This window comes from Lacerta agilis, chromosome 3 (assembly GCF_009819535.1).
Source record: "Lacerta agilis isolate rLacAgi1 chromosome 3, rLacAgi1.pri, whole genome shotgun sequence".
Classification (NCBI taxonomy): domain Eukaryota; kingdom Metazoa; phylum Chordata; class Lepidosauria; order Squamata; family Lacertidae; genus Lacerta; species Lacerta agilis.
In genome coordinates, this window is record NC_046314.1 from 17,253,084 (window position 1) to 17,272,975 (window position 19,892).

A 19,892-nucleotide genomic window follows, 5' to 3' on the forward strand; every position below is an offset into this window, starting at 1 on the left:
ATACTAAATTTTGTTGTAAGCAAATGTCTGTATGCTGTGATTATATTTTTAATAAAAATGAGCATTTTGTAAATGAGATGACATGTTGCTCTCCTATCTTCTCTCTAGACCTCTCCACAAAAGGTTTTAATGCAATCTATAGTCAAATCACTACTTCCAGCAGCTTTGAGACAAAGCACCTATGTTATGACATCAAAATGAAGTGTTTACACAAAATACTGACTTGAACAAAATACAAAGCACTTTATCTTTCCGAAACTGAATATACAAAGTAAGCTTCTTTCCAAAATATTTTCATAGGCAAAGGATTAAAAAGGATTTTAATTATACACATATGGTCACAATTCTGCCTTAAAAAGGAAACTGGGAAATGTACATAAGGCCGCTTGTAAATGTACAGCTTTTATCTTACTGTTACAGTGTCTTGTTCAGAGAAAAATTGACAGTATCATACATATTTGCTTTAGGATGAAGCTGTCCAAAAATACAGTACTCTTCTGTACAAAAACAAATCGTGCCACATTTAAGATGGAAGAAGCACTGGTTTGTGTGGTCAGTATTTCAGTCCATTAATTTGCCTTTATTCTCATTAATGTTTAAACTGATTAAGTTCCCCAAATATCCATATTAACAGAACAACCATGTTAAACAAAAACATTTCCTCGTAATAGATAAAAGAAAGCTGGTTTGTAGTTCTGAAACCATATAAAGATAGAATCTTTTAAAAAATCAGTCTTGATTTGCTGAAATAAATTTACATTATACAACACTATGTCAGGGCAAAAAAGGGACAGGGGTATGAATATACACTAAAATGCAAATTTTCTTCCCAAAAGGGGTAAAACAAATTACATTTACAGCATGGAGGTTTACAAATGTACATCTGTACAACCAAAGTAAGCGTCACTACTCAATTAGCAAGGCCTGTAAAACATTGAAAACAAGAAATCTGCTTACAAACGGTAAACTTACATCTATTAACTATACTTATATAATGCTTATATTTATAAGGAAGCAAAAAGTTATCTGAATATTTAATCATGCTTTAGATGTTGAGCTATCAAAGTCTCAGTAGGCCTTTCCTTCGCCATTAACTGCCTACTGTTTGCAGCTACCTGTGAGAACACAAAGCCTATCAACGCTTTCAAATCCTGTCTTACAATTGTATATGCAAAGCAAAGCACACACCTTATTGCCCACTGACTGCCTATTATTTTAATGCAGGTTTACTCTTTTCCCAGACAGTACATCGCAGGACCAAAGTACCACCTTGATTTTTATTCCCCTATCTTGCACATCAATTAAATATTTAAGTATATACATGGCTTTTATACACTGCTAGAGAAAAGGGCACGTTACATTAAAAGAAGAAGAAAATTGTTTCCAAAGTAAAAAGGTAGAAACTATTCCTCAATGTTCACATTTTATCATTCCTTACTGGTATTCTTCAGTGCCCTGATTGCTATTTGGATTATAAAATTGTGAACCACCAAAATACAGAACTTAACTTTCTGCAGTATGTTAAATAATAATTATGCAATCATCTATTTTCATCTGTTATTTAAAAAAAGGATTCCGCACAAAGGGGTGGGGGAAAGAAATTTAACTTATTTCTATATACAACTATATAAACATGTGCTGTGATGTTGGGGAGACCTACCAGATTGTGAGCCAGTATATTAAAAGAATACTGTACTTTTTTCCCTTTAAAAACTATTTTATTCAATGACTTTACAAGGTAAAAATTTACAAAATGTGAGAGCTATTCGGATAGTTACATCATTTACAGGCATTCTGTGCTTTGTGAGCCACACAATCTGATAGGTCTCTAATAAGAAATGGCAATATGTTGCAATTCATTCCCCCAAAATATACACATGAATAAAAATTTTTACAAATGCATGAAGAGTCAATAAATAGGGTTTTTTATATAAAAAAAATCACAACGTTTTGAGTTAAGTTGTATGTTTTGATAATTCACAATAAAATTCATCTTCAAGATTTTCTGAATGTGTCCTTAAAGCATTCCATTAGGTGGCCCTCCAACTGGGCCCAGGTCAGCACTGTTCTTCAGGTAATACTTTTCCAGCTTGGCAAGGATATGTTTGCCATAGGTGTATTTGCGCAGGGTGGTAATATGGGGGCGAATCTGCAATAAAAAAAATCCAGGTTTTAATCAAAACATCCCTATCACAAAGAGAGAAGATGATAAACTGAAGTAGAATATTCAAGACATCTTTGTTAGTTTTGCGTTAATGTTTATGAACTCCGAGATCAATGATAAAATCTTCAGAGACAAATAATATTTAAGATGGACCCAAGTGAGGACCAGGCGTAAGAAAAATTACAGTAGTACTTTGGTTCCCGAACGGCTTATTTGTCAAACAAATCGGCTCCTGAACACCGCAAACCTGGAAATAAGTGTTCCGGTTTGCAAACATTTATCGGAAGCCGTGCCTTGGTTGTCAAACGGATTCCCGGAATGGATTAACTTTGAGAACCAAGGTACCAATGTACTACATTTTGATCCACTGCTTCCTAGCAAGGAACTCTTATACTGGGGCAGATATGTCCTCCTACAAACCTTCCCTTCACAAGAATTCACAGGCAACGATGTTCACATCCAAGCTGGTGGTTTGCTTCTCCAAACAAACAAAAGTTAAGCCAAGAACAAAATGTGGTTTCTGAACATGGGTTTGTTTGGAGAGGAGGAATGAACCCAGGTTCAGGCATCACAACAAGCCACACTGTGGAATGTTTCTGGGCAGTGCAAGAGCAGCACCTTGGAGACCAGGATCCAAATCCCCACTCAGCACTGATGCTCAATGGTTTGGGTCAGCCACTCACTCTCAGGCCTAACCGACCTCACTGTGAGGATAAAATGGGAGAATCATGTATTACATATAACCAGTGTTGTTGTTTTTCTAAAAGAAATGTTTAGGGGCACTCCCATTTTCCTACTCATACTGAGGCCAAACTTAGATTCACAAAATGTTTAGGGGTATGTGAACCCCTATGTTCCCCCCCAGAAAAAAGCACTGCATATAAGTAATAAATAAAGCATGGAAAGAGTGAAGCAGGCATTACACACAAGCATGCTGCTTGTTCACATTTAGCTATCGTTTATTTTTAACTATAGTTCAACATTATCTGCAACCAGGTGTGTATTTACAGTCTAGTAAAAAAGCATGGTTATTGTTGAATCATAGAGATGGAAGAACGCCTGAGGATCTTCTAGTCCCTGCAACGGAGGAATATGCAGCTGTCTCATACGGGGATCAAACCTGCAATCTTGGCGTTATCAGCACCACGCTCCAACCAACAGAGCTATCCAGGTTGAGTAAATTATCATTTCCATCCATATTTATATGAACCTGAGCCTCTTGGGCTTGCCGATCAGAAGGCCGGCGGTTCGAAACCGCATGACGGGGTGAGCTCCCGTTGCTCTGTCCCAGCTCCTGCCAGCATAGCAGTTCAAAATCACACCAACGCGAGTAGATAAATAGGTACCACTGCAGCGGGAAGGTAAACAGCATTTCCGTGCGCTCTGGTTTCTGTCAGTGTTCCATTGCGCCAGAAGCGGTTTACTCATGCTGGCCACATGACCTGGAAAGCTGTCTGCAGACAAATGCCGACTCTCTCTGCCTGAAGTGAGATGAGTGCTGCATCTCATGGGCAAGTCTGACTGGACTTAACTGTCCAGGGGTCCTTTACCTTTACTTTTTTCATATGAACAACATAGAAATTTTAAAGAACCTACTGTATATTCTGGCGTATAAGACTACTTTTTAATCCAGGAAAATCTTCTCAAAAGTCAGGGGTTGTTTTATATGCCGGGTGGAGAATCTGCAGTCGAGTGTATCTCAAACTCTATATTTTAACTGGAAAAGTTTGGGGTCGTCTTATACGCCCAGTCATCTTATACGCCGGAAAATACGGTATTTGAAATCAGTATCATTAACTTTCATCCTATTTTCAATTATGCTACTTACAAAATGAGGAATTAAAATGGGAGTTATTGGGGTGTGGAGGAGAGAGAGAAACTGTCAGACACAAAAGCAGGAATAAATCACCCAAAGTTTGCAAAAGCTGGGATTTTTTTTAAAAAAAATTAACGAGTTCTTTCAAAGTCTGGAGCAGATATGCACAATTACCTTGTGCATTATAATCTTTCGCTGAGCAGGTTCAGCCATGTCAATCATTTTCTGAACAACGTAGTTTGCATATTGGTCCTTCATCATGGTGTATAAGGCACTGTGAGGACCGTCATTCTGGCAACACACCTCATCAATAAGTAAAGCTCTTTCCGCACGAGATGCGTGAGTGACACATTTTTCTACCACATTGCTGAAAAAGATTACGGAACAGAATACAGGAAAGATTACAGAATGGAATGGAAGAAAGAAAACATAAAGAGACAAATTAGACCCAGCTAAATATATTACTAAGCATATTAAACGCAACATGTTGAAATGAAATGCATGGTACTTAATTTTTTTTTAAAAAAGTATTTTTTATTAAAGATTTTCTTGATTTACAAAGGTAGTGCAATGTTTCACTCGTATTTTTTCCATGTAGCATTTTTATAAGTCAATTTCGTTTGTTGAGACATTAGGAAGGAAAGGGGGAAAGAGGTGGGATGGGGAGATGGGTGGGGTGGGGTGGGGTGACAATGCTTCTATTTTATTTCATATATGTAGGGTTTGGTGTCAGCTTTGTTTGTGCAGGTTCTCTGTTGTTCACTTGTGTTCCTTTGGCGGTGAGAGAGGTCAGGGTTGGTGTAGGATGTGATTGTTCCATTTGTGGTTGGCTGCGGTGGTCTTTGGTTTCCTGTGTGAGTGGGGTGGGTGAGTGTTTTTGATCAGGTTAGCCATATTGATTTGTACAGTGGTGCCTCGCTAGACGAAAATAATTCGTTCTGCGAGTGCTGTCGTATAGCGAATTTTTCGTCTTGCGAAGCACCAACGAGAGAATAGCGGTTTGACGAAAAAAAGAAAAAAAAAAAATCGGAAATTTTTTCGTCTTGCGAGGCAAGCCCATTGAAAAATTCGTCTTGCGAGACAGCCTTCCGCTAGCGAATGCCTTTCGTCTAGCGAGGCATTCGTCTAGCGGGGTACCACTGTATGCTGTCGGTAGATTTTTGTCATTGTCTTGTTGGGCTGTGTGTGTGATGAAGGGGAACCAAACCGGGGTGAAGGTGTCTTCTACTGTTTGTCCCTGTATCAGTTTCAGGTTACTGGTTAGTTTTTCTAGTAGGGCTGTTTCCCATACTACTTGGTACCATTGGTCCATCCTTACTCCTGACAGGTCTTTCCAGTGTCTGGTTATGATGTTTCTGGCTGCTGAGATTAGATGGATTATGAGTTCTTTGTGTTATAAGTGGGCATTGTTGTCTTGGAAGATGTTTAGTAAGACCAATTCTGGGGTGATTTCTAGCACCTGCTTGGTCATATTACCTATTTCTCATATGATTGTTGTCCAGAACAGTTGGATTTTGGGGCACTCCCACCACATGTGGAGGTATGTGCCTGTGGAGGTGCACCCTCTCCAGCATTTTGTTGAGGTTCCTGGGTATATTAGCGCTAATTTTCTTGGCGTTAGGTACCACCTGTAGATTAGTTTCAGGGTGAGTTCTTTTCTTTTCATTGATATGGATTTAAAGGGGGGTTTGGACCACATTCTGGTCCATTGGGTGGGGTTGATTTTATATCCTATGTCATCCTCCCATTGTTTTTTGATTGCGTCTAGGGAGTTTGTGGGGTTTTTTAATAGTATTTTGTATATTGCGGATACCATCCCTTTGCCGTGTCCCTTTGTCATTAAGATGAGGTTTTCGAAGGTTGTCAGGGGTCTAGTTGCTGCTGAATGCATGGTACTTTATGAGACAACACAACATTACTGTATCATGCTGAATCTGAGGTGCAGATTCTGCTGAAATGACTCCTCCTTGTGTCAGAAGAGGTAACACCACATGCTCATATCCATCGGAGAGAAGTACAACCGCTCCCCATGCCAGTGTTGCCCACTTTTGAGGAAAGGCAATGCTTGCAAAGGGAGGAATCCCAGCTTTGGTTCCTATCACGTGGCCCAAGTCTTTTGAGTTATCCCATGGAGCACTTAGGAGTAGCAATGGCTAAACTGACCCTATTATATTTCAGGTCTGGGTTTGGTCAGTGCCTTAAAGGGGTGACTGCCTTGGGTTCCACAATGAAAGAAAGGCAGATATAAAGGCACAAAAAGGAATAATAAAGCAGTCATTTACTGCCCAATATTAAACAGCAATTAGTAATTTACTGTTAACTATACCTGGCAAATTTATGCTGACTCAGAGTTAGAACCTTCCCTCTGATTTCAGACACAATCTTACTCTTGTCTTCAGGGCGTCCATGTTCCAGCACATGTTGAATAACATAGTTCCCATATTGATCCTGAAAGTAACATACTTAAGTTGTCTCAAGCATATTCATTAGTTTAGCATTTTTTAAAGCACCCAAACACCTAAGTTGAGGAGGAGACCACTGTTACACACCCATGTTTTGGAATTGTAGCATTTTCATTATTGTAATGAATTGTAGCATTATATGGGGAAACTGATAATGCCCAACAGATACTACACCAAAAATCTAATAAATGAAAAGGTTGACATGATCTTTTTTAAAAAAAGAATTTACTTCCAATATCCCCAACTCTGATTAATATTTGCTAATAAAAATATAGCTACACAATTTATTTTGTGCTCCCCAAAATATTTCAGTGCACACCAACCTGCACAAGCTGTTCTGTGTGCTGATGCAGTTCTTCTAAAATGGGAAGTGTTTGTTCAGCAGTGCAGTGCTCCAGAATACGTTGAATTACTCTGCAGCCATAAGGATGAGTTGAAAGCACAAACACCTTAAAACGACAGGATTATAATTATTAACACATACTGCATTAAATTTGCTGTATTGCAGATGAAGATGCCTCAGGTGTTCAAAAGGAGAGAATCCCATCTTAAATTACACATTATTGAAAAACATTCGATGTAAACATGGCTTTTGGAAGGAGGGAGAACAAGCGACTTTTACTTTTTAATATACTGTGTAACATTTAACACAGATATTCGTGGTGCCTTTTCCCTTTGGCAACAAGTTACACGGCATCTATAGGAAAATTCTGATCCCGTTGCACAAGACAGGAACTTTTTCTTCACGTCCCATTACAGAGTTTAATATGTGAAGGGGTCTATATTCTGAAGACCACTGTAGTGGGGTAGGACAGCTGAAAAAAATTCATACCTGGGAACCAATGTGCCCTTTGGTTTCAGGTAGTACAAGGGTAAAGGTAAAGGGACCCCTGACTGTTAGGTCCAGTGGTGTCCGACTCTTGGGTTGCGGCGCTCATCTCGCGCTACTGGCCAAGGGAGCTAGCATACAGCTTCCAGGTCATGTGGTCAGAATGACTAAGCCGCTTCTGGAGAACCAGAGCAGCGCACGGCAACGCCGTTTACCTTCCCACCGGAGCGGTACCTATTTATCTACTTGCACTTTGATGTGCTTTCGAACTGCCAGGTGGGCAGGGGCTGGGAACGAGCAACGGGAGCTCACCCCGTCATGGGGATTCAAACCGTCGACCTTCTGATCAGCAAGCCCTAGGCTCTGTGGTTTAACCCACAGCGCCACCCGCGTCCCAGTACAAGGGTAGACGAGTACAAGGGTAGACGAGTCTAAAAAGCCAGGGACACAAATTTTCATGGCCCTCTAGCAGCTATGGTGGCTCATTTACCAGAAGTAATGTATTTAGCATTAACTCTGGAAGTATAGTAGTAGTAGTAGTGATGATGATGATGATGATGATGATAAGGAGAAGAAGGAGAAGAAGGAGAAGGAGAAGAAGAAGAAGAAGAAGAAGAAGAAGAAGAAGAAGAAGAAGAAGAAGAAGATTTATTTATTTAATCCCCAGCCACTCTGGGCAACTCCCAACAGCATATTATTAATAATAACAACAAAGTGTACCTGTACACTCAATTCTGACCAAACTAAGCCTCCTAGAGCAAAACATACACGAGGAGGCTTAGTTTGGTCAGAATTGAGTGTACACGTCCCAAGTTAATGCCAAATACATTACTTCTGTATTTAGGCTAGAGGGTCGTGAAAGTTTGTGTCCCAGGCTTTTTATACTTTTCTACCCATGTAGCATCGGAAACCGAAGGGGTGCATTGGTTGCCAGATGCCAAATATACTGGCATTATTTAAAGCTCTCGGACCCCACTACTAAAAAATAACCAGGAGTCTTCATGAAGCAAAGCCACTTATCTAAACTGAGGTTCTGTATGACAGGGAAGCTCTTCCCTGTTGAGAACAACCTGGCAGGGCAGAGCAATGCATGCAGAGACTCCAAAGCACATGCCACTCTCAACATACATAGGTAAACAAACTTTTCTTTTCTTTCTTTCTTTCTTTGGTGACTTGCTAGAGTAAAAAAGGGGGGGGGGCGACTAGCAAGCTTTTCTTATGGAGAACAGTATACTGCAACCCCAAGAAGCAGCATACATCCCAGGCTGTGTGTACCTCCTGATGCCAGTAACAGCGAGAACCAAAGGCAGCAAGGGGCACAGTGAGCTTCTCACCCTCATCTGCCTGCCACCCCGCTCATTTGCACTGCCGTGGTAAGCACAGAGCCTGCTAGTGGATGCAAGCAACCATATCCCTGTAGCTGATGAAGTTGGTGACCAACCAGAACTTCTGAATATAGGTGGGACATGCTCCCTCTGAGCAGAGGGGCCTGTGCAGGGCTGGCCCACCCATGAGGCTAGGTAAAGCAACTGCCTCAGGTGGCACGATCCACAGGGCAACGGATCCCGATACAGATCTTTATCCCCCCCCTTTATTCCTGACGTCAATCTTCACTCCCCGCCTCTTCCCTGGCCGAGAGGGGGCAGCCATTTTGCAGTTCGCCTCAGGTGCCAAAGTGTCTTGGCCTGGCCCTGTGTGGCAAATTAAGGGTTGCATCTGACCCTGTGTGCACAGAGTTCTGCTCACATGGTGGAGCTTCCCTTCCCCGGCCTGCTGCAGAGGGTCCTCCAACCCCCTGGATCAGATTTTGAGGGTTTGGAGGGGGGGGAGGGTTTCAGGGGGAGTAATGTTCCAATGCACGAGCAGAACAACAGCACTGGATAGGACCCTAAACAAAGGAGACACACTTAGGAAGAGTATATTTGCAACAGTGTGCTAACCAATGTTATCTGAAAAGTTGTGATTATGGATAGTGACCATTCAGTTAAAGAAAGTAAATATAAAAAAAACTAATTACCTGTCCTTTGAAAGCATCAATAATAAATTGGAGTGACTGGGGCTGGACACATTCTATACATTTTTGTACCACATGGTTTCCATTTTGATCCTTCACGCATTTCAGGACGTGCCCATCGAGCTCCTTCACCATTTCATTCTACAGAGGAGTAATTTGGCATTACCAGGTTACACAGGTCCGTAACAAATTACTTTCCCCACAAGTGTGCATTTCCCAATTATGATTTAACAAGAATAGTGCCTTCTATAAAGAATCAGACTACTATATTGTTACAAGCACGAAACATTTTACATTTGTGGGGTTTTTTGTAATGGAATACAAAAATATTGTTCTAACTTACAATTACCTGCTGGTCAGGTGAGATAGACTCGAGGGCTTTCTGAATTACACGGCAACCGTACATCTGCAGAGCTAATGGGAGAACATGCCCACGAATGCGCGTAGCAAGGGCTAACTTCTGGTCTATGCTTCCAAACTACGAGAGAAGGGAAGGCACTGTTAACAAAAACCAAGCACACCTTTCTGCGTGTTGCTATGAAAGCCATCTCACGCCACTTTAAGAAATTTACATCACATATCAGTGGATTATTCAAACCTGTGGAAAGCTGGAAAGAAAAACATGTGAGCAGCCTTCAACACCCCAAACACAGGAATTTGGAATATAGTCTAGGTTTCCCCCCATCTGAACAAACTCAAGAGGTTAAAAACCTTTGAACAGCTTCCTTTACGCACTTACCTCAAAGAATTTCTGTATGACATAGTTGCCGAACACATCCGTCATCAGCTGATATGCTGCTTGCAGAATCTCACTAAATACCATCTGACGTTCAGCTGGAGTGGCTCTTTCTAATTTCTGCTGTATAAATCTGTAAGCACCAGAATTGCACATAAATAAAAACCTCAAGTTGATTAAAGTCGAATAACTACAGCAAAGTACTAAAAAAAAAAGCTGAAAACAACAGAATAATAAATAATAATAATAATAATAATAATAATAATAATAATAATAATAATAATTTATTTTTACCCCCGCCCATCTGGCTGAGTTGCCCCAGCCACTCTAGGCAGCTCCCAATCGAGTGTTAAAAACAATACAGCATTAAATATTAAAAACTTCCCTAAACACGGCTGCCTTCAGATGTCTTTTAAAAATAGGATACCTGCTTATTTCATTGACATCTGTTGGGAGGGTGTTCCACAGGGCAGGCGCCACTACCGAGAAGCCCCTCTGCCTGGTTCCCTGTAACCTCTCTTCTCGCAATGAGGGAACCGCCAGAAGGCCCTCAGTGCTGGATCTAAATGTCTGGGCTGAATTATGGGTGTGGAGACGCTCCTTCAGGTATACAGGACCGAGGCCGTTTAGGGCTTTAAAGGTCAGCACCAACACTTTGAATTGTGCTCGGAAACGTACTGGGAGCCAATGCAGATCTCTCAGGACCGGTGTTATATGGTCTTGGCGGCCACTCTCAGTCACCAGTCTAGCTGCCACATTCTGGATTAATTGCAGTTTCCGGGTCACCTTCAAAGGTAGCCCCACATAGAGTGCATTGCAGTAGTCCAAGCTGGAGATAACTAGAGCATGCACCACTCTGGAGAGACAGTCTGCGGGCAGGTAGGGTCTCAGCCTGCGTACCAGATGGAGCTGGTAGACAGCCACCCTGGACAAAGAATTAACCTGCACCTCCATGGACAGCTGAGAGTCCAAAATGACTCCCAGGCTGCTCACCTGGTCCTTCAGGGGCACAGTTACCCTATTCAGGACCAGGGAGTCCCCCACACCCACCTGCCTTGTCCCCCCAAAACAGTACTTTTGTTTTGTCAGGATTCAACCTCAATCTGTTAGTCGCCATCCATCCTCCAACCACCTCCAGGCACTCACACAGGGCATTCACCGCCTTCACTGGTTCTGATTTAAAAGAGAGGTAGAGCTGGGTATCATCCGCATACTGATGAACACCCAGCCCAAACCCCCTGATGATCTCTCCCATCGGCTTCATATAGATATTAAAAAGCATGGGGGAGAGGACAGAACCCTGAGGCACCCTACAAGTGAGAGCTCAGGGGTCTGAACACTCATCCCCCAACACCACTTTCTGGACACGGCCCAGGAGGATGTTATGGTCAATGGTGTCAAAGGCTGATGAGAGATCCAGCAGAACTAGGAAACAGCTCTCACCTTTGTCCCTAGCCTGCCGGAAATCATCGACCAGCATGACCAAGGCAGTTTCAGGCTTATGGTGAGGCCTGAATACTGATTGGAGGGATCCAAATGGTCCTCCAGGATATTTGGTTTCTTTACAAGTTTATGAAATTTTAGTTAAATAGTAACTGGTAAGCTACTCTGGCATAGTCCTATAAGGGATTACTGTAAATTAATATTTCCATTATTTATTATGATGAAATCATCAACTTCAGTGGAATGAAAATCCGTGTAAATTGCTTGTGATTCATTACAGAGAATGAAGATTTCTCTTATGTTAGCCTTTTTTAAAAAAAGAAGACGGGGCTTGAAAGCCAGATGGTCATGCCTGCTTACTCCTAAAGTTCCCAAGTAACGATGCATTGTCTGAACAGGCCCATTAAGAAGCTCTAGCTCTTTTCACAGAAAATGATGGAAATTCCATGTGTTTCCCCGCAAGACCCAATTAAAGGGAATGTTCTCCAAACCCATCAGCATAAGTTACAAATACTAACCTAGAGCCATGCTGGTCCCGTGAAAACTCAACTATGTGTCCAACTAGGTCTCTTAGTTGAAGATTAGGGAAGCGATTGTTTCGGAAATCTTCCAGTAACCTACTACGTCCAGAAGGCATAATGTCAGACCGACTGTAACGGAGGCGCGAAGGAGGAAACAACTGGCTGCTGGAGCTAAAAAGACTGGAGGTGTTTGCTGCACTGCGATACTTTGCTTCTGCTCCAGGGGCTGCAGAGATATAGCGACCACTACCGTTGGTCAGTCCTCCTACAATGAAGCAGCCGTGTTAGTAAGAAGTCTTAATTATGCCGTAAATACCAAGAATCTAAATTGTACAAGAAATCAGGAAGACTAGAATAATGAGCATCTTCTCACACTTCACTTTTATTTAATTTTGAGTTAAGTAGTTTCTACGACTAGAAAGGAACAAGCAACTCTTTTAAATATATATATATATAATAATAATAATCAAGGTGAAGCAGCAATAAAATTGAGACAGCTCCAACATAAAACAAGAACCCCACAACTAGCTTTCGGACACCAGTGCACTTTGCACAAAAGAAAACTTGAACTTTCAACAATGGGCAGCTAGTATACACGCTATGCCAACCACAGGAACTAAAGCAATTCGCCAGCTACTCTTTCCGGACTCTCACACTTGGCACACCAAGTTGTATCAACTGAAATCATACTTTGATTTAAATCATACACTGATTTAAATGGGCATGACTAATCTAACTTCAATGATTTTGGTGGGTCCGTTCTATGACTTAAATCGAAGCAACCCGCTATGTAAACAGCGGAAGACCTTCATAGAAAAATAATCTGGAAGTCTGATTTTCAGGTTTTCAGAAGAGATACTCAAAGCCCTGCCTTGACTGCTTTGTTATCGCTTCTCTCAAAATAGCCACGTAGCTCCCGCCTCTACAAAGCACAAGATCAACTGCTACTAAGACATCTTTTGAAAAGACATCTTAAGCCACATTGATTAGCCAGCACTCACCATGCCAATTTGGTTCATGTTATTTGAGCACTAGTCTAGAGACTTACAGATAGTCTACAGCAAACATTTGCTGATGTTACTAGCATGGAACCAGCCCTGTAGGGTAACAGATGGAAGGCCAATCCAGCATTCACTGTGTGGGATGTGAAAGTAAAGTATGGAAACTTGTCATCCACACGTAAATTATATTGGTTTAGAATCTTTGATGCAAATATGGAAAAAAAAATTGGGGGAGGGATGAGTAATTAATTTAAATAAAATACGGATCATATTATACATACAAGTCTAACCAGCACAGCTTAATTTAGCTAATCACTTAGGAAAGGTGATAGAACATTTCCAAGCTGACACTGGGATAGAGCCAGTGTCTGTATATGAGTTGAAGACCACTCATGCAACTGGTTTTTCCTCTTAGCATGCGTCTCCACAAAGCCTCTATGGAGGGCTGGGAGTCCTCCTGAACAGCATGAGCTGCGGCTACAATAAAAAGATTGGTTGCATGAGCTGTTTTCTGCTTGTGCAACCTTTGGATTCAATCAATTGTTTTTTTAAAAAAAACCAACAACAACAAACCTATAGCTACATTGTCAATACTGCACACTTACTAGACCCATGTAATGGCGGTGATTTAGCAAAAGACCCCCCAATTAATCAATTTAAGAAAATAGCTCATGCTGAATTATTTCCCCCCAGGAATAGGAGTGAGGAACCTGGATGCGGTCCCCCAGACCTCTACTCGACACTCAGGACTTTCTCCAGACCATTTTTCGTCATTGGCCCCTGATTCACACCCTCCTTGGGAGTTTTTTCCTGTCCGGAACCTGCCCTGGACAACACCTCTGGCTTGCCCAGGTGGGGGTCAGAGGTCAGTAGGTAGGTGCTAGGGCTGGGCGATATATCAATATAACATCCAAAACTGGTTTAAAGTCCGTATCATGATATCGGTTTTAGCAAATCTGAAGAAAGCCAGGGAGACAGATAGTGATACACACAACAGCTTAGAATGTACATATTGAACAAGTACTGCTCGCAGCGAAAGGCCAGCACAAAGGTTTAGTAGCTTGACTACTATGTTAGTTACAAGATGGGGGTAGGGTCCAGAGAGCCCATTGTGGAAACAGATTGCCCCTTTTTGCTACGTCCCATGTTACTGCAGAGGGGCCAGCAAATGCCCTGGCACGGTTCACAGGAAGAAACACAGGCTGCAGTAGCAAAGAGGCAGTGGGGAAAGTCTCTTTTGTAAGCAAGAGTTTCTTGGATCCCACTCATTGGACTTCACTTATATGAGCTACTCAAATGACCAGATCTCTTTAACCATTGCTTTTATATAGATTTTATAAACAGCCCCTGTTTTCAGAGATATAGTGACAGGTAAGTTATGCACAGGTAAAACACAGACAGATCAGTTTTGCATTTCTTAAACATCCACAGAAGAGGAAAGGACAGAATAGTAGTGAAGCAGCTTGGTGTGTTAAGAATAGAACCTGACGTTTCCTTCTGCCCTCTTTTCTGAAGGTACAGAGAAATAAAAATGACCAGTCCTTGTTCTGGAAGTCAGCCTGCATGAAGAGGAAACTTACTTTGCAGTGTTATTAATATGGACACGTGAAGACTAAATGTTGATTTAAATCTGGGAATACAGGCACTAGGTTCAATGCAGTAACAGGGTGAAAGCCACCAGGTGGCAGCAAAGTTAGCTTAATAATCAAGTGAAAAGAATTAGGTACCATTTCCTGTAATTTAAATGCACAGACTCCAAAGTCTGTATTATTGATCTGCATAAAAATTCTTATTCAGAAAAAGAATTTAGTTTGCACCCATTTTGTGGTGTTATTAGCGCACACAATCAAGGCATAACAAATGAGGAATATCTTGCACACAATTTGTTTTTGTTTGTTTTTTAAACAAAAGCCCATGAATTTAAATCGTAACATTTTTCCATTTTAATTTACTTGATAGCCAAAGTTACTAAATATAAATGTGTGATCAGATTTGCATTAAGCATGTGATCCTTCAGGCTATGAACAAGTTGACTTACTAATCTTATTTGGAAAATAGTCCCTGGAAACAATTTTTTCTTTTAGTTATTTAGCAGGTAGTGGCAGATACAAAAGGGGAATAATCTTGTTTTGGTCTCCATCTTCTACAGAAAAGCTTGCCCCAGTCATTTTATAAAATGTGACATGAAATAATCTGTTGGTGTTTTTACCACCAACTCTAAGAAATCAAACTAGCTAGATCAAGACTTCTGCATATATTCAGGTATGTGGAGGGAAGGCAGTGACAAAATGATGGCAGAAATAATAAACAGCAGAGGAGAAAACAGCATCTCTATATCATGGTGAAGATGAGGGCAGGTAAAGAAATAGAGCAAACACATTGGGAAAAACAATTCATAAAAGGGGGCCAAGAAAGAGCAATGCACAAAAGATAAAATGAGATTTTTATTCCGAGACCCTGCTCACTAGTTTGGGCCTCTGAATTTTCTCTAAGACAGAAAATAATAAAATACAAACAGGCTAAGAAATCCTTTTTGTGATATTGAAAAAAGGAGATACCCAATGTTCCACCAGCCTAAGAGACCTCTGCGTGTAGTACAGAACTTTTCCTTCCTCTCCCCTTTCCGGAAGCCACCCATCAAAATCAGATCCACAGGGTTGCGGAATCCCACCACAGCAGATTTTTGAGGCATGCAGGGGAGAGAAAGGGAAAGCCTTGTTGCATGAGTGGAGTTCTGCTCACAAAGCACTGAGTGCAACCCAGACACATTCTGATATTCTTCTTTGTAGAGCTAACAAAGAACTAGAGAGATGACAGTCCTGATTTGAAGCAATTCAAATCTGATTTTTTGTTATGTTTTAATGTTTTGAAAGCTGGAACAATAAGTACAAATACAGATTCTCATGCAGCATGAATTTTGCAGATTAAATAATGGAGCCTATTCTTTCTCTCTCTCTCTGAATAACTAACCCATTTCTGTACAACCCCAAAAGCTAGCACTTATTCTTGAGAAACTCTCCATAAATCTTGATGGTGTATACCATTTTAGGTATAGTGGACGCTCGGGTTGCGAATGCGATCTGTGTGGGAGGCGCATTCACAACCAGCAGCATTCGCAACCCGCGCCGCTGCATCTGTGCACGCGTGACACAATTCAGTGTTTCTGCACATGCACAAAGCACGATTTTGTGTTTCTGTGCATGTGCGAGCACCGTAACCCGGAAGTAACCCGTTCCGTTACTTCCAGGTTCGGCACAGTGCACAACCCAAAATCGCACCACCTGAAGTGGCCGTAACCCAAGGTATGACTGCACTGAGAATTTTGGGGTGAGAAACCCTCATCTACTGTAACTGTAGGTTTGACTTTTTTCTTAACCTGAGCTTTTGGCTTTTAATCTGAAGCATGCCATTATGGCCTCTTTTAGTGGGATGCAATCCCTAAGTCTGCATCTTTTATCTGTATAACTGTGCTTTTAGATGTTTATATAATGTTTTCAATTGCTTTTATTATAGCCATCTTCAAATCTCTTAAGGGCTGTCCCATAGAAGAGGGAACTAGCTTGTTTTCTCCTGCTCTGGAGGGTAGGACTCGGAACCAATGGCTTCAAGTTACAAGAAAGGAGATTCTGACTAAACATCAGGAAAAACTTTCTGGCGGTAAGAGCTGTTTGGCAGTGGAACAGACTCCCACGAGAGGTGGTGGACTCTTCTTCCTTGGAGGTTTTTAAACAGAGGTTGGATAGCCATCTGTCATGGATGCTTTAGCTGAGATTCCTGCATTGCAAGGGGATTGGACTAGATAATCCACAGGGTCCCTTCCAACTCTATGGTTCTATGATTCTATTGTAAGTTACTTTGAGCCACTATGGGAAAAGTGGTATACTGTATATAACAAAGAAAGAAAACAATCTGCAGAAAATTCAACATGTTAGTAGAACTACAAGCTACTTTTTCATCCATTTGCAAGGAATTCTCAGTTTGAAACCTTATTAGCCAAATATGATAACAAGGCATATTAATTCTACACCTCCTGGCAGTGTGCAGAGGTTCCTTAATCAAAGCATTTTTGTCTATTTCAGGGGTAGCCAACTCCCAAGAGGCTGCGATCTACTCACAGAGTTAAAAACTGGCAGTGATCTACCCCCTTTATATGGGGTTCAGCTCAAGGTTGTTGATCTTTTTTTAGGAAGGAGGTAGGCCCATTTTGGGTGGGTTCGGGTCAAAGTTGTTGAGTTTTTTCCAGGGAGGAGGTAAAACGTTGAGCTTTTTTTAGGGGAACTGCAGTTGCTCAGCTTCTTTGGGGGAGCCAGTGATCTACCAGTGATCTACCGCAGACGTCCAGTGATCTACCGGTAGATCAAGATCTACCTGTTGGACATGCCTGGTCCATTTGGATACTAGGGGTGAAATTTGACACTATAGGTTATTTCCGTTCATAAAACAGGGCATCCCCTTTCTCTCCTCTGCTTCGCAGTCCCAAATCTGCTCCATGGGGTGTCCCCGCAATCTCCCCAACCCACAGCAAATTGAGGGGGTGCGTGTCAGGAAAAAAAAGAGAAAGAGGAAGTTCTGTTGCATGAGCAGGTGTCTGTTCTCCAAATGTATGAACACCCCTGGGTACAAAGCACTCTTCTGCATCAAAGACCTGTAAAATTTGTTCAACTATTTAGAAGCAAAATGTGCACGCTTCAAATTGTCACTGAAATTCTGTACAAAGTTATGCTCTAGGAAATTCACACATCATCATCTGAAAAGCTAACATTTTAATTACCTAGATGATGTTTTAAAATTTGATTTTTAATGTAAAAAGCGTCCACAAAAAGCATCCTTCAGAGCACATGGCTAGACAGTCATAGAGGCATATTAAGAGGTTTTTGTTACTGTACAAAAAGACAGAGTGTAATTTGAAAGTTGAAATTATTGTAATTAAAAATGCAGCAGCTTTTACAGCCTGCTTGGATTCAGGGCCTCTATATTAGATTGCCTCCATTTTGAGTCTTTTTGTGTCTGTGCTTCATGTAGCCCACACTGTACCATCAATGCACAAGATGGAAGTCTCAGCAGACTTGAGACTAACCTCAAGGTATACAAAAGCATTAAAAAATCCAACGGAAAACTCTCCTTAAAACCTCAATACAGCACTATAACTCCTCAATGGAATTGACAAGTGGGTGGGAGGAGGGAATTGACTGAACAGGAGAACAGAGAAACAGACGTCTCTAGTATTTTTTGAAAAGCTGTTTGTTTGCCACACATTTGAACACCTTTTAAGATATCATAACTAAATTTTGCATGATCATTACATGTTTTTAGGTGCCAGGCAAGAACATTCCTCTTTAACCAGGCCTTTCACCATTAAATAATATATGGCTTGTTAAAATTTGGGGCGGGGAGGGAGAGACACTATGATTATTTTATGATTATCCTGTCTATTATGTTTCTGTTTTTATGCTCCATAAAATGTGTTCTTAATGTTGTACGCCAACCTCTGAGATCTTTTGATAAAGGGTGGTATATAGTTCCTATTATTATTATTATTATTTCCTGAGAAGAAGCAGGTTGCCTTCTATGTTTGGATACAACTGGCTGTTGTTTGGAATCCAGATGGCAGATTGGACCTTTCAAAACTACTGATTTTAGCCACTGATGTCAAGCTTCACTACAACCAAGTATGAAGTTGCAGGTATATGTATAAAAAGGGTAGAAAGAGCTATCTCATTGGCTGGATAGATCACTTACTGGTTCACACTGAGAAGCTATTTCTCAATATCTTCAAAGGCTGGAAGACAGAGTTGCCCATAGACAACAATGGAGAAAATAATATAGCTGGGATTGGGCATGAGTATCCAGATGACTCCATCTCTTCCCTCCCCACTATCTATATCTATATGGAGGGGAAACTCCAAGAAGCAGCCCAACAAGGAATTTGTAGGCTCAGTGAGCATGGAATGCTGCCTACCTGGATGATGTTGGATACGGACCTTCAGGTCAAGGGAGGAGGAATGGCATTGAACATCTAATCCTAAACAGTAGCACTCCACAGTGTGATATTTGGGTACATGTTTGAACAAGTGGTCATGTTCAAAGCAAAGTGTGTGCCTGCTTTATTTCTGATCAAGTAGAAAAAGGCACAGAAGGTGTACTGGGTGCAGACTTCAAAGTGCTATGAATCTCACCTTTCATTTTTAGACATTTCAGAATTAAATGAAGTGTCTAATGTATGGTAAAATATCAAAAGCCTGAGGAATTGCTAAATTCCAGGCTTCCAGCAGGCAGGGCTTCATAATTATTATTATTAAAAATAATAATACAAAACAAAATAAAAAATTCCTTCCAGTAGCACCTTAGAGACCAACCAAGTTTGTTCTTGGTATGAGCTTTCGTGTGCATGCAGACGAAAGCTCATACCAAGAACAAACTTGGTTGGTCTCTAAGGTGCTACTGGAAGAATTTTTTTTATATTTTGTTTTGACTACAGCAGACCAACACAGCCACCTACCTGTAATAATAATACACACATCTTTTGTGTCTTCCATGAATATTCAGAAGCACAATAAAACAATGCAGCACAAACTATGCAAATTAAGAACCACTTAATTCATAACTTGCACAGCTATAGGGCAGCTTTTGTTGTAGAACTTGGGATTATCCCACTGCAGAATTTTAAAGCTTTAGCCAGAGTACACCTGGCCTAATCATATGTCATTTACAGGAGAGTAATGTCAAACCAAGAAGAGGCTCAGGTCACCTTTGCTCTCGACTACAGAGAACAAATAATGTCTGATTCAGGATGGAATATAAAGAGTGGTGTGCTACTGAGGCAAGTGTTTCTTTTGCAAAAAAAGCAAAAAAGCATCACACTGAATTCCACTCAGGTGAATCTCCCTATACAGTCGTACCATGGTT

The 19,892-nt window shown here is 41.1% G+C and overlaps 1 protein-coding gene across 23 annotated transcripts in view; it reads right to left on the reverse strand.

Annotated features, from left to right (window-relative positions):
* Positions 1–291: 291 nt before the first annotated feature.
* Positions 292–19,892, reverse strand: part of PUM2 (pumilio RNA binding family member 2) — a 62,066-nt gene continuing 42,465 nt past the window's right edge. For 16 of the 23 annotated variants that reach the window (XM_033142945.1, XM_033142948.1, XM_033142946.1 and 13 more), the window contains 8 exons: positions 11,983–12,250; positions 10,025–10,154; positions 9,629–9,763; positions 9,289–9,426; positions 6,766–6,891; positions 6,307–6,428; positions 4,155–4,347; positions 292–2,149 (listed from right to left, as the gene is read on the reverse strand). In XM_033142945.1, coding sequence (XP_032998836.1) covers positions 2,018–2,149; positions 4,155–4,347; positions 6,307–6,428; positions 6,766–6,891; positions 9,289–9,426; positions 9,629–9,763; positions 10,025–10,154; positions 11,983–12,250 — 1,244 coding nt within the window. In that variant the 3' untranslated portion in view covers positions 292–2,017. The remainder of the gene's footprint in view (positions 2,150–4,154; positions 4,348–6,306; positions 6,429–6,765; positions 6,892–9,288; positions 9,427–9,628; positions 9,764–10,024; positions 10,155–11,982; positions 12,251–19,892) is intronic. The other 7 variants (XM_033142942.1, XM_033142940.1, XM_033142926.1 and 4 more) reach the window with 1 other exon arrangement.